At 32.1% G+C, this 15990-nt stretch overlaps 1 protein-coding gene across 1 annotated transcript in view; it reads left to right on the forward strand.

Annotated features, from left to right (window-relative positions):
* The window catches only part of LOC130680206 (E3 ubiquitin-protein ligase UBR3-like), a 61040-nt gene that overhangs the window by 43155 nt on the left and 1895 nt on the right, over window positions 1-15990 (forward strand). The window contains exons 7-8 of the mRNA XM_057490481.1: window positions 1329-1434; window positions 9023-9126. Coding sequence (XP_057346464.1) covers window positions 1329-1434; window positions 9023-9126 — 210 coding nt within the window. The remainder of the gene's footprint in view (window positions 1-1328; window positions 1435-9022; window positions 9127-15990) is intronic.

Below are 15990 nucleotides of genomic sequence, written 5' to 3' on the forward strand. Positions count from 1 at the left end.
TAACCTGTGTAAAGTGATTATTAAATAGTGCTTGGCACATGATAGATGCTGAGCTACTGTTAGCTGATAATGGGATAAAGAAATTTTAAAAGATGATTATAGACTATACACTGACTTAGAGACAGAGGTGAGGCAGGGTGAAGTATTTGGATTTTTCTGTTTGTTATAGACATATCAGATTGAAACATAAATTTGTGTGTAGAGTGTTAAGATTCAGCTGTCCCGCCCACCTCCTGTGTTCTCTGCCGTGCCCCACAGAGTAGAACATTTATTTTGTTCATCTTAGAGCTCTCATATGCCTTTCAATAGCTTCCCAAAGTAACAACTACGGCTACCACCACCACTACCATATACCACCAACATAGAAGAAGAATACTGATGGATCTTAAGTTAATCTTAAATATCGTTGATTTCTAAGTTAAGTGCTCAGAGAAACAAAATCTTGTTTAGTTTTGATTATTTTAATTTAGAGAATAAAGGATGTATGCTTGTGCCATATGGCTAACTATTTTTCTTCTGGTTTTAATAATTAATTTCAGTCATATGTCAAGAACTGTTTGTTATCTGACTTTCTAGAAAATGTCTTTTGATTCAGGAATATTTTTGAGTATTTGTGGTAAAATAATTTAATTCATCCTGTCCTATATACCAAAAAAAAGATGTGATATGAAAGCAAAATTCAGGATTTTTTTTCCTGAATAATTAAAATATTTTCAATAAAATTTTTTCTTCTAAATGGTGTGAGCAGAATTTTGTTGAAAGTTAAGACAGGTAGATTATCATGGTTTAGATAGAAGAAATGAAAATAGCAGAGTAAGTCCTCCTAAATACTTTTATTTCAATTACTTTTTCTTTATGTTGAATCAAAAGATGATGAAGTCACAATTCAGTCTAAAGAGGATTTAAGAGAAATTATTAGGTAAAAAGAGAAATTCAGCTAACAGTGATTTATATGGATGTTATTGTCCATATAACTTAGGGTAGGGTATGGAAAATAATAGTAATATTGGTTATGAGGTGACCATGATAGTAAGAGTTTTTGCAAGTTGTCAAAGCTGAATCATAAAGCCAAGGAAAAGTAAGTCTTGGACAGGAGATGAGAAAAACATTCCTGTGTTAAGACTGAGCATAAGGACAGTTCAGACTCTAGTAGAAATTATTTGGATCTATATTTCAGTTTACTGTAAAGAGAGCATGAAGTAATTTGTACTTAAACTTGAAGAATTATAAAGATAGGAAACATTTCCCTATGAATTAGCTGGAAATTGTATCTGATTTTTTTTTCTGTAGGAATTGTGTGCATTTTACCTTTTCTTCAATTTATTTAGATCAGCTGTTCCATGTATTTGCCTTGCACATGCAGCTCTATAGTATTGATTCTGAATATAATCCCTGGAGAAAGCTTACACAGTTCCTAGAAGACATGAATTCACAGTAAGTATTATTGAAAAATTTAAGTAAATTAAAACTGTTTTTCAAAAATAAGTATAAAAATAGATTGAAATTCTTCATAAAAGTTTGAATTTTCCTTGTAAACACAGAAATATTTAATAAAAGTTGAAGGCCATTATACCTTTTGTAAAAATTGCTTAAAAATTCCTATCAAGTGAGAAAAATTTTTAAAGAATCCCATTGGTTTTTATCCAGATAAAACATTCAAATGGAGGCACATAATGGCTAGTTGTCTCTCTTTTTATGTCAGAATTAAGCAGTGGGTTCAGGTAGCCTTAGTCGAATCCCTCTGTTGTAAAGTTCCCCATCAGCCTTTCACCTAATGATTTTTGCAAGCCCTGATGATTCTTGCCTAAATGCAGTATTTCATTAGGTGCAACAAAATAAACAACAAAAAGGCTTCCTTCTGATTTATTAGCTAAAATGTTATTATAAAGAAGAGTTGTCCATATCAGCTATTTGGTTACCCTGAAATATATTGGCTTAATTATTCCCAATTTGTGAATTTTCAAAGAAATAAGTTGATGCCCTGTTAGTCATCTATATGTCTTCTTTCGAAATATGCCTATTTGGATCCTCCTCCCATTTTTAAATTGGATTTTTTTTTGCTGTTGAGTTACATCAGTTCTTTGTATATTTTGGATCTTAAACCCGTAACAGACATATTTTAATATTTCCATGGCTTCAGTTTTTACATTTAGATCTCTAATCATTTGGAATTTTTCATAATGTGTGATATAAGAAGTGGATACAATTTATTTTTTTTCCATATAGCTACCTATCAAATGTCCTACTACTTTGCCTTTTCTACAATAGTAAATTAAAACAGAACTAAAAGAAAAGAAAGGTGATAAAGTACTTTGTATATTGATATAGAAAGATCAACACCAATACAATGTTAAGAGAAAAATCTGGGAGCAGAAAATGTGTACTTTATGCCACTACTGGTATAATCAAAGGAGGATGAAAAAATAAATTTGTATAAGCACGGAGAAGACAAGTAATGACTCTGTAGCATCTTACTATGCTGATAGTGGCTGCAATGGGGGAGTGAGGACTTGATAATATGGGTGACTATTGACACCACAATGTTGTTCATGTGAGGCCTTCAAAAGATTGTATATCAATGATAAATTTAATGAAAAAATGAAACAAAATTATATTTACTTGTTAAGCTAAAACAAACCAAACTCACACATATCTGAATATATCCTAGATGACACTGAGGAGCTGTGGGGGAAGCATAGTCTTTATCATGAATGGTGATGAGTTAATTGGATATTTATATGAGAAATAATTAATACTGACTCCTACCTTATACAGAACGTATTCAGATTTTGTCAGTTGTTTCTGTAATGTCCTGATAAATGCAAAGTCAATGGAAAGAAAATTCAAGATTGAGCTTATATTTAGTTACCATGTTTTATTTCCTTTGTTCCTGACTTCTTCTTTTTCTGACATTGACTCTTTTATTTGAAGAGCTCAGCTGTGAATTTATTTTTGTGTGATATTTTCTAATGGTTACATTCAGTTTATAAACTTTTGGCAGAAATACCATGGAAGTAATGTTGCATTCTTTTCAGTGTATCATATCAATAGGCCCATGTTACTGATTTGTCTTGTTATTGATGAAATAACTCCCATCATTTGTGTAACATGGTATCTGCCAGAATTTTCCACTGTAATGTTATTTTTTTCCTTTGTAGTTAGAATCTTGTGGGGAACTACTTTGAGGCTATTTGTATACCCTCTTACTTCTCAAAAAAAAAAAGCCAAAATAAAATTTTACGTGGTATTTTTTTTTTTAGACAAAATTGGGAAGGTATGAGTATTTTGCATGTTATGGCCAACGAAAGTCACTTTTCTTGATATTAGTGATTTTCTTTCCCCTGTAGACTATAAACTCAAGGACAGGGATGGTTTGCAAATAACATATGAGAATGCCTAACTCTGAGTCTAAAGATAATCAGCAAACAAAAGATTTATTAAGTGTAGTATCGGTGAATTAAAGTTTAAAGAACAGCGTAGGTCCTGTGCTTTCCATGATACTGATTGCTGGGTTGTATTCTTCTCAAGTCCTGTTATGTAGTACTCAATAGGATAGTAGTAAAGCTGTGAACATGTAGCCGGTGCTTACTTCATGCTAGGCATTTTTCACCATAACTGTATGCATTAGGTACCATTATATTCCAAGTTTTACATAAGAGGAACCTGAGGTTTAGAACATTAGTTAACATGTTCTTTAGGGGCAAAAAGCTGTTAAAAGAGAGCTGGCATTTGAATCAAATCTTTCTCATTCCAGAACCTAAGTTCTTAATTTTTACTGGGTGCTTCCTTTCCTAGAATGAAGAAATCAGGAATTTCAAGAAAGTTTGGTTGATTTTTGTGCATAACCTCCCAACCCCCTCCATTTGTTCTCATTTTATAGTTCATTAGTTCTCTATCTTGTAATATAATTTATTGTAATATGTCATCTGTGTTTCATATCTGAATCTTAGATTCTTAAAAAATTAAAGTATCTTTTTCAATTTTCTCACTTAAAACTTTTCCAACATAAAATTCTATGTCTGATAATACAAGTTTCTCATATATACTTTTTCCAGTAATCCTCAAGAAAATTTTTTCCTTATTTCCTTTTAATTTAACTGTATTGATAATCACTTTATTTTAAAATGTAATGGTAAAATTAGGCCTATTAACTCTAATCTGTCCATTTCCTCTTATCATCCATAGAGTTTACTAGTTTACAGTTTCTAGAGTCTGGATTTTAAGATTACCTAAAAGATTTAAGAGATAGAAACAATTTCATATTTTAAAATATTAAACATTTTATAGGACAGTATCACAATGATGGCACTAAATCCCACAGTCAAAATCTTTGGTTCTTTTCTCTACAGTGGGTTATATCCATTCATTCATTTATTCCGATTATGTGCCTACCATGTGCCAGGAAAGATCCATTTCTGTGTCCTCAGAATGGTTGTTTTTATCTTAGTAGCCAATAAGCTCTAGGTTACTGCTTTTGTAAATTTTTCTCTGATAATAAAAATTGAATTTATTGTATAGTGTTTAGAATATACAAAAATATCGAAGAAAAAAGTGAAATACTCTAAAATCTTATAACCTACATGTTACATATAATTTATTACAATTTAATAAACAAATGAACCACAAAAGTGAGAGTAAATATGAGAGAAAACAATCAACTATATTTTCCAGAATTCCCCTAATATTGTTAACATTTTCATAAATTTCTGTCCAGTCCCTTTTTTTTTCTGTGTGTATATTATGGATTTTAAAATACTATTTGAATCATACTATATGTTTTAGAATCTGCTTTTTAAAATTCACACATATCAACCAAATTCTTACATCATTAAAAATTCTTTAAATGATGTCCTTATTTATTGACTTAAATTGCTTCTCCTTTTCCAGCATAATATCAGTTGATGTGTTAAGCAGTTCTTAACATTCAGATGTGACCCCAGAACTTACAGAATAACATGAAAGCATATAAATGTTCTATATTTTCAGTCATTAATTTTATAAATATTCACTGAGTGTCAAGTACTGTGTCACATAGTGCTACAATACTTTCCAGAAATATGGTATACATAAACTTTCACAGGCAGTGTAGGAATGTCTCCATTTGTCAGTCTGCATATTATCACCTAAAAAAAAATTTTTAGAGGCTAATTTGGTAGGTAAAATGGGATCACAAAATAAATTTATTTAATTTCTGGTGAATTTAACTTTATGCAAATATTTCATGTTTATTAGCTATTTGTATATACTCTGTGAATGATCTATTCAGAAAATCTATCCATTTTTCTGTTGGCATTTTATTTAAAAAAGTTATTTGATTGATTCTTTGTACCTTAAAAATATTAAACTATCATAGGTGTTGAGATTTTTTTCCCAAAAATATGTTTTGCTTTTTAATTTTATACTTATTTTTCTTGACATTAAAGTTCTAAATTTTCATGCAGCCAAACCAATCAGACCTTGTATTTCTTGTTTTTCCTGATTATTTTGATACTTAAAATGCCTATCTATCCCTTCCAAGATAATGATGTTTACCTTCATAACCAGTTTTATGTTTCTCATCTTAGGACTTGCAATATCTACCTATATATTCTTTGTAGAATTTTCTTCTGGGATGATTTTTTTTTAATGCATAATCTACTCAAAGTTAATTTTCATCAGTACTAATGGGTGAAGATTTAATATTTATTTTATAATATCTAGCTAATTTTTTAGCAGTTTTATATCCTACTTTTTTATATACTAAGTGTGTGTTTATTGTAGTTTTTATTAGAGACTTTTCCCTTTGTTCTGTTGACCTACAAGCCTATTTCTGTGACAAAACCATGCTGTTTACTTACTGAGGAAATATGTGTATACCTCTAGTTGGGCTAGGTTCCTCTCATTCTTTCCTTCATCTCCCAGTTTTTCTTTGCTATTCTCACTTATTTTTCCAGGTGATCTTTAGAACCATTTTCTAAATACTTGTGATTTTGATTGAAAGTATTTTAAACTCATAAATTAATCTGGGAAAATTAGTTACCTATAGTAGACAGTCAACTCAAACCTTTCCCATTCTTTCATTTTTTGGTGTCATTGTAGTTTGAAACACTGGTTAATTATACATTCTTAATTGTATTTAATATAAAAGTTGCTGAATTAAAACAAGGAGTGTAAAAATAATCATAACAGGATATAATTTTTGTATAGGTTTCCATGAATATGGGGATTTAGAATGATTTCAAATGAAATTGGAAGGACACTGCAATAATAATAGAAAGCAAATAATCCACCTCCAATTTTGAGAAAGATTGATTCTATTATAAAAAACTGTTGACATGATAAGAAATGAAAATCTAGAATTGTTAGTCCTTTAAGCTTTTCAGTTGCTTGTAATATCCCTATTTTAAGAAATTATATTTAATTTACTTGTTTGGGAATGCTTTTCTGTATCTGAAAGCTCTGTAATTTGTTGGTCTTTAGGTTATGATGCAAGAAGTTCTCAAGCCTCTTTGATTTTTGTGCAGTAAAGTGGATCCTTGCGTAAGGGTGAGATTGGCCTGGTTTAAATGGATCCATACAGTTCCTTATAAATCTGAGTCTTAATCAGCTGTTAAATTTATAATGTAGGATTTGATAATCCAAAATCATTTTTATTCTAAGTAGTTTTTAAAGGACCTGTTTATTATTACCATTTTCTTTTTTATTCATAGTACAGCAAGGGTTTTTCAATTTTACTTTCCTCTTACTCTTTTTGCCCCTTTGTTCAGGTCTGGTTTCACCCTTTCTGCATATTTCCTTTTGAGTCATTTAGTTAATTTCGTTAAAGGGACTGTGATAAAACCACTGAAATACAAAAATGTGTAGGACTTATGGGCCCTGGTATCAATAAGGTTGTAATTTACTATGATGTGTCTTCCCTTGGTTTGTTTTGTCAGTCTCATTATGCTCTAGTGTAGCTAAGCTAGTCTAGTTTTTGTTTCTTTTGCCACCTGTTTGTTCTTTTGTCCATCCATCCATCCATCCATCCATCCATCCATCCATTTTTCATTTATTTGTTTATTTAGCAAGTTTTTATTAATTGTTTTAATCTGGACATCTAGGAAATAATAGCAAACAAGATACAGTTCCTATGGAGGCTTTTTTTCAGGGTACTAACAGTATAAAGGATGAATTGGAGGGACATAAAATTAGGGGAGATTGAGTACTTAAACAGCCATAGGGATGGCAGAGTCATTAGGACTTACTGCTAATTAAATATGGGGCGAGTGAAAGGAGATGGGTTTGGGATGTCCCAAGTTTCTAGCTTATTTATTCATCACACTTTTAGTACATTTCAGGCATGTGTTGAATACTAAAATATATAATAAATAAGCCACATCAAGACTAAGACTATAACAGGGAGAGCATATTGATTATGACTCGGATGGGATTGCATGTGTGGATAAAATGGAATGATGATGAGTTCAGTTTCAGGCAATGTTATGGTTAAGCTGTCTGTCAAATGTACAAGTGGATATTCAGATAGAGTGTTCAAGAGGGTCATTCCTAGAGATACAGACTTGGGATACAGCTGGTGATTGAAGTCATGGGCTATGGGGTCTTTCAAAAAGAGTCCTTCATACTAAACTAGAGGGAGAATTGGAGCCTTGGGGAACAGCACTACTTCTACTGGTCAGAGGAGAAGAACCTATCAAGAAGATTAAAGTGGAGTAAACAGAAAGGTAGAAGGGAAGCTGAGAGAGTGTTTCACAAAGCCAAGAGAATTTTCCAGACAAGAGTGTTCAGCTATATCCAAAGTTGAGGATCAGTACGATAAGGATTGAAAAATGTCCACTAAATTTTTAATTATAGGATCGTTGTTCACCATGTGGAAAACCATTTCTGTGCGGATCTGAATAATAGGTGAAGAAGAGGTGCCCCTCCATACATATTCTTATTTAACAAAGAACTTTTGGGCTTGTAAAGAAGCCCAATTGTAAAGAATTGGCTAGAGAGACTCGAAAGGCAAGAAAGAGAAGGAGCCATTAGCATTAATGGAAGGTTGGCTTCAGAGAGGAAGGCAAATAAATTAACGGGATATCTGTAGAGAATAGAGATATTCAGAGACCTGTCTTCCTCTGGCAGCTATAAACTTCATACACCAGGTTTTAGTTTATTCGCCAGTGTATTCAGTGCCTGACATAGTAAGTAATTTGTAAGTATTTGTTGAATGATGGACCTAATAAAAAGAGCAATTTTTGTTCATCCCAAGTCTAGTCAGAAGGGTAGCTTTAGAATTTAGCTAATTCTGGAAGCTTAAGATTTATTTTTGTTCTCTGACATTAAAAATTAAACCTATGATCAAAAACTTTAACCTTCTAAAGAAGTTTAAAAAATTTCAGAACAAAATATGCTGCATTACATTATATCCTATGTTTTTCATAGTATGACATTCCTAAGGTTTAATCCTTTGTCTTTTATAATGTATTTTAAGTTCTGCTTTGGTTATTATTATCTTTTTGAAACTTTGAAGATAAATGTTAAAGATTTTATTTGAAATTTATGTTAATTATAAAGTTGAAACAACTTTTAAATGACACATTAACCAAGACTTTTCAGTGTAACTTCTTTGTGAATTGTATTTGTTCTTTTCTTATAATGTGAAATTTACTCCTTAGTGTGAAGTTTATGATAGCAAGCATCTTATGTGCCACCCCATCTGTGGTGAAACTAATTTTAAGTTCCATTTAATGCTTCATTTGATTTCTGTAATATAAGAGATCAGAAAGACTCAAGTCAAGGTAAAATATTCCAGTTGTTTACTTTAGTAAGACCTAATACATTTTCTATGTAGTTTTTCTATTTTAGGGAGAATCAAAGAAATAAATGGGTTAAAAAGATTTTATTTTGAGGCAAAAAATGCAGCCCCTAACTTTTTCTTTTGAGAGTTCTCAGTTGCTCATGAAAGTTTCATTTCAGTTCCATAGGCATGTATGTGAAATATAAAATGAAATTAGAAAATATGTACAATACTATCTAAAGTGGCTATGCATTTTTCCTTTAGGCAGGGAAATGAAGAACAACAGCCTGAGGTTCCAATTCTTTACCATGACGTTACATCCCTCTTGCTCATCCAGATCTTAATGGTGCCACAACCCTTACACAAAGGTATGTCTTTGTAATACAGGTTCTTAAATTATATAGTATATATGCTGAATATTCTAAAAATGTTGGGGACCAATATAGCAGTAAGTCTGATGGAAATGTTTTGAGGTAAATGACATTATTGTTTACCTATTATTAGTAAATAGTAATCATATATATCAAAAGAAGATGACAAGTAAAGGTTTTTTTTTCCCCCTTGTGGGTCTATTCTTTTCACCTTTTAGTCAATAATAAGAAATAAGGAAAAGACATGGGGAAATGACTCTGAAAATCTTTGTTTAAAAACAGTGATAATACAAAAATGTGAAAAACAGAACAAACTGTTAGCCTTAATGCCTCTACCCTGTCTACATACATACATATTTTGATAAAGTAGCAGTCATAGTTATTTAAACTGTGATATCCCATCATTTTTAGTTATCATAATATTATGATGTTATTATATTATGACACTAACAGCATTAACATTATATTAGCAACATTTTAACTATTGTTCCATGGTCTTTGTACTTTTCATTTTGAGATGCTTACAATATTGTATCATTCAGCAAACTTGCAGGATACAAAATTAATACACAGATGTCTATTGCATTCCTATGAACTACAGCAAACTAGCAGAAAGAGAAATCAGGAAAACAGTTCCATTAAAATTGCATCAAAAAGAATAAAGTACCTAAGAATAAACCTAACCAAGGAGATGGAAGGCCTACACTCTGAAAACTATAAGCTACTCATGAGAGAAATTAAAGAAGACACAAACAAGAGATAATCTAGCCCATGCTCATAGATAGGAAAAACTAATATTGTCAAAATGGATATCCTACCCAAAGCAATTTACAGGTTCAGTGTAATCCCTATCAAAATATTGATGACATTTTTCAGTGAACTAGAGCAAATAATCCTAAGATTCATATGGAACCACAGAAGGCCCTGAATGGCCAAAGCAATCTTGAGAAAGAAGAACAAGCTTGGGGGTATTATGCTCCTTACTTCAAGCTCAACTACAAAGCTACAGTAATCAAAATAGTATGGTTCTGGTGCAAGAACAGAGGCCTAGATCAATGGAACAGCATAAAGCCCAGAAATAAACCCATGCTTATATGGTCAATTAATATATGATAAAGGAGCCATAAATATACAATGGGAAAAGAGTCTTTTCAATAACTGGTGTTAGGGAAACTGGACAGCAATATGCAAGAGAATGAAACTGGATTACTGTCTAAGCCCATATACAAAAGTAAACTGGAAAGACCTAGATATAAGACATGAGACCATACAACTTTTAGAAGGAAACATAGGCAAAAATATCTTGAACATAAGTGTGAGCATTTTTTTTTCTGGATATATCTCCCCAAGCAAGGGAAACAAAAACAAAACTAAACAAGTGGGACTATATCAAACTAAAAAGCTTCTGTACAGCAAAGGAAACCATCAACAGAACAAAAAAGCAACTTAGAGTATGGGAGAATATTTTCATAAATGATTTATCCAATAAGGGGTTAACTCTGAGATACATAAAGAACTCATATGACTGAACACCAAAAAACCCAAATAACCTGATTAAAAAATGGGCAGAGGACATGAACAGACATTTTTTCCAAAGAAGAAGTACAGATGGCCAACAGTCAAATGAAAAGATGCTCCACATCGCTAATCATCAGGGAAATGAAATCAAAACCACAATGAGGTATCACCTCTCTCCATTACCCAAAAGACAAGAAATAACAAGTGATGACGAGGATGCAGAGAAAAGAGAACTCTCCCACACTGTTTATGTGAATGTAAATTGGCACAGCTACTACAGAAAGCAATATGGAGGTTCCTCAAAAAACTAAAAAGAACCATACAATCCAATATTCTGCTTCTGGGAATTTACTGGAAGAAAACAAAATCCCTGATTTTAAAAGATATATGCACCCCTATGTTTATTGCCATATTATTTACAATAGCCAAGATATGGAAGCAACCAAAGTGTCCATCTATAGACAAATGGATAAAGGAGGTGTGGTTACTATACACAATGGAATATTATTCAGCCATAAGAAAGAAACCCTGCTATTTGCAACAACATGGATGGACCTAGGGGGTATTATGCTCAGTGAAGTAAGCCAGGGAGAGAAAGACAAATACCATATGATTTCACTTGTTTGTGAAATATAAAAACAAAACAAAATGAACAGAATGGCAGTACACTCAGAGACACTAAGAAGGGACTGGTGGTTACCCTGGGGGAGGGTTTGGAGTGGGTGGGAAAGGTAGGAAAGGGCACAGAAATCTCAATCATAGTATACTTTTTTCATGGGGATGGAAGTGCAGCATGGAGAATATAGCCAGCGGGTCTGTAGCATTGTTCTGTGTTGACAGGTAGTAACTACACTAGTTGTGGTGAGGATTTAATAATGGGTGTAACTGTTGAAGCATGATGTGATATACTCAAAACCAACATAATAATATGTATCAACTATGCTTCAATTAAAAAAAAGTTCTAATGTGTATCAACTATACCTCAAATAAAATTCAGTCAAATAATTGACCATTCTTCTTTAGTGGAAAACTATATTCTTGTGCTACATTATAAGTTACATCACAAAGAATATCTGTGGGTATGTAAAGGATCATTTATTTTAAGTACAGGCAAATTGATATTCAAATTCTGGTATTCTGTAAAGAGTTGAATAATGTCATTAGTAAACAAGCATAATTATTTATACTATAGCTGTGAATTTTGGATTAATATATTTAATTATAAAATTCACAAAACATAAAATTCACTATTTTAATGATTCCAACTGTACAATTTGGTATATTCACTATATTGAGCAACCATCACCATTATCTAGTACAGGAAATTTTCATCATCCCAAAGAGAAACTTTGAACCCATTAAGCAGTCACTCCCCATTTCCTTCTTCCCCGAAAGCCCTGAAACCACTAATCTGCATTCTGTCTGTATGGATTTACCTACACTGGATATTTCATATTAATGAAATTAAACAATATGTGGCCTTTCATGTCTTCCTCCTTCCACTTAGCATAATATTTTCAAGGTTCATCTTTTTTGTAGTATGTGTCAAAGTTCATTCCTCTTTATGGCTGAGTAATATTCTATTGTATGGATATACCACTTTTGTTTGTCTTATCCATTCATCTGTTGATGGACATTTGGACTGTTTCTACTGTTTGGCTTTTGTGAGGAGTGCTGCTATGACACTCATATGTAAGTTTTTGTTTAAATACCTATTTTCAATCCTTTGTGTACATAGCTAAAAATGGAATTGCTGAGTCATGGTAATTCTATGTTTAACTTCTTGAGAGACTGCCAAACTTTAGATATTTTTGAATGTCACCTTTTTGGGATTTGGCTATGTGTATTAATTTAATCATTTATTTTGCAGACTTGAAAGTATAAACCTATCAAGGGGCCTTACTGAAATTCATCTCTTTGCAGAATTATAAATTGTTTAGGTTTTTTGTGTTACCCTGCTTAGTTTTTCTTAGTTTAAAGAAATAGTTGCTTTGGAGTTATGCTGGTTTACCTTGACTGTGCTCTTCTAATTATACTAGTAGTAGTAGTAGCATTTCAAAATATATAAAGTATTGCTTTGCTTTCTAATGTCTTCAAAATAGTTAACTATTTTATTTAAATATATATTATAATTGAAAGCATAATTATTACACAAACCTGAGAGGCTAAAAGTGAGAGAAACTTGATACATAGAAGTAATTTTATTTCTATAATCAGTATTTATCTAAAGAGAAAAATATTTCATTTAATTGTAAAGGACCTTTTGTATTGGTGTTTGAGATCTGTAGCTGGTGTATCTTCCCCATCATTAGATAACTGTTGGCACTATGTCTCAACAGAAGGTGAAGTCAATGCTGAAAGTGGGTATAATACATTGAATTAACTGAACTTAGTAAATTAAATTCAGTAGGAACACATCCTAAAATTATTTACTAAAATATAAGTCAAGAAATTTGATCTACTTAATTTAATAATAGTTAAATGAATAGAACAGATTCAGGAAAACATACATAAATGTTTATAATACTGTTAGTAACTATAATCATTTAAAAAGTGGTGGGCAGATTTAATCAAGCAAATATTTTTAATTTTTTATTTATTTTATTTTTAAAACTAAAATATCATTAATATACAGTCTTATGATGGTTTCAAATACACAGTGGTTCAACATCCCCCCATAGTATCAAGTCCTCACGCCCTCTATTGAAGTCACTATCAACATAGTAGAAATTAGAGTCATTAATTGTTCTCTGTACTGTATTAGCATCCCCGTGACCCACCTATATTGTGATTGTGAATTACAGTGCCTTTTAATCCCCTTCTCCCTTCCCACCCATCCTCCCTAGTTCCTTCCCTTTGGTAACCACTAGTTGCTTCTCAGTGTCCATGAGTCTACTGCTATTTTGTTCCTTCTGTTTAATCAGCAAGTGTTTTCTAGTTGGTTGTCAAGTCATTGCTTGATTCAAAAAATATTTAATGAGTACCTACTATGTGCCAGGTGGTTATGCTTGTTTGCCAGGTGGTGGAGATACAAAGCTGAATAAAACATGGACTTTGCCTTTGGGGAACCAGAGAGCTAAATATTTAGCAGTGATTAACTGCAGTCAAATTAAAATTACTTCTTAAAGCCTATGATTTATATTATTTCTTAAAACTTCATAATAATTCTAGATTGGATGATCTGCATTTTTATAAAACAACTTGAAACACATTGTGTAATATATCACTTGCCATCATTGCAGTGACGAGCACTTTTTAAAAATCTAGGACCAGAAAAAAATTGCCATTCTTTATTAAATTTTTTCAGTCTTTCACATATTGGGAGCTGGATAGAGACCTTTATTTTAACTTTATATTTAACTGGGTATAGATATGTTTTTGATTTCTGGGAAGTTTAGAACTTGATTATATTAAGTTATTTTAATTTTCCTCAGATAACTTTTTTTCCTAAGGTGGGAATTTGTACATTAGGGAAGGTAGAGTTGTTATGTAAAATTTTCTTTTCTACCCCCTTTTGACATGAAGTGAACAATTGGTGGTCTTTACTATACCTGTGTTTTTATTCTAAGAATATGTATTTGGTTACTGGTATTTATTAGAAGAAGAAAGGAAAGAGAAGGAAATAATACTGTTTGTATATATTGGAATGTTAAATGATTCCCTGGTTTTATCTGAAACTAGTGACACAAAAACCTACCTTAAGCTTTGCAGTGTTCAGTACCATGTTCAGTTTTTTTACACCAATTGTCCCATTAGAAGCTTGAATTAATATATTAAAGACAACTATTTATTTTCCTTTCATCCTTTTTTATGTCCTTGTACCTTCTTCATTATAATACCCATCACTTTACTGGCTTCCAAAGAATAAGCTTTTAAACAACTTCTGATGCATCACTGTTTTTCAGGTATTCATGTTTATTTTTTTTATAACTCAGGGTCGGGTTTGGCTGTATATAAAAGAGAAGAAACCCCAAATAACACAGTAGCTTAAGTAAGTGAGAAGTTTATTTCTTTCATGTAGAAAGAAGTCTGAAGGTCAGGTCCTTCTGTGTTACAGCACTGTATTCCTTATGGTGCATCTCTGCTTCATGTTCCTAGATAGTTGCTAGATTTCCAGCCATCACAGTCTTAAAGCAGCAGGATGGAGAGGCGAAAGAGGAGCTTTACCCTCTTTTTAAGAAGCCCCCTTGGAAGTTCCACATAAAATTTATACCTCTTTGGCTAAAACTCTTCCTTCTTTCTGAACCTCCAGGATAAATATAAAATCATCATCTTTTTTGGGATGGGTCAGTTACTCTGGTTCAGATCATGTTGCTGGTCTTTCCCACCTGTCACTGAGGAGTTTTATGATTCTGTTCAAATCATGCCCTGTAGGGCAGAGATTCCAAGATTCTGTGAAACAACTGGTACTGGGGATTATAGATTATCTTCTGTTTCAAAGCCCCAATAAGCTAGAAGGATGATTATTATTTGACTTTCACTTTAAGAAAGGAAACATCTCAGTTTTGATTTCTTATAAATCAAGGTTTTAAAAAGAAACTTTATTTTAGAATATCTCAAAGATATGTATAACAATAAAGAACAGCGTTTAATGAGTCCCCATGCACCCACCCATTATCAACTCACTGCCAATCCTCTCTTATCTATACCTTCACCTAGTCTGTCCTCCTTCCTACCCTGGATTTTTAAAGCAAATCTCAGACATGATAGCATTTTTTCCATAGTCTTTATTTAGTATATATCTGTAAAAGAGAGAGATTCTTTAAATAAACATAACCACAATACTATGAACCCTTGTAAAAATGGCACATTGCCTTAATATCATTAAATGTTCAGTCAGTGTTCAGACTTCTGTAGTTGCTTCTTATAAATGATTTCTTACAGTTGGATTCAAACAAGGCCCGCACATTGGATTTGGTTGTTTCTCTTTTAAATCTTTTGGTTTTCTCCCTGTGCCTCTTCTTCCCTTACGTCTTATTTGTTGGAAGAATCTGGGTCTTTTGTCTGCATTTTGCCAATGTATCCCCATGGTATCATGTAATAACACGATCTGCCCCCATGTGTTTCCTATAGACGTAAATAGATCTGGGGAATTTTATTCATTTTCATATCTCCTTTTGCAGAACTGTGTCATGGATGGTGACACATACTTTCATCAGGAAACTGTTTCCAGTTTCTCTCTTTGTGACATTAGAGGGTATTGGTGATTGCCTGGGTTTGTTCTTTATTTAATTTGTTAGGTGGAATTCTTAACAAAGAGATTTTTCCATATCACTATTTGTTCATCCAGTGGTAAAGTTGGTATAGGAAAGCAATTTAAATATTTGATTTTTATTTACAAGT

The sequence above is a fragment of the Manis pentadactyla genome, chromosome 13 (genome assembly GCF_030020395.1).
Source record: "Manis pentadactyla isolate mManPen7 chromosome 13, mManPen7.hap1, whole genome shotgun sequence".
NCBI lineage: Eukaryota > Metazoa > Chordata > Mammalia > Pholidota > Manidae > Manis > Manis pentadactyla.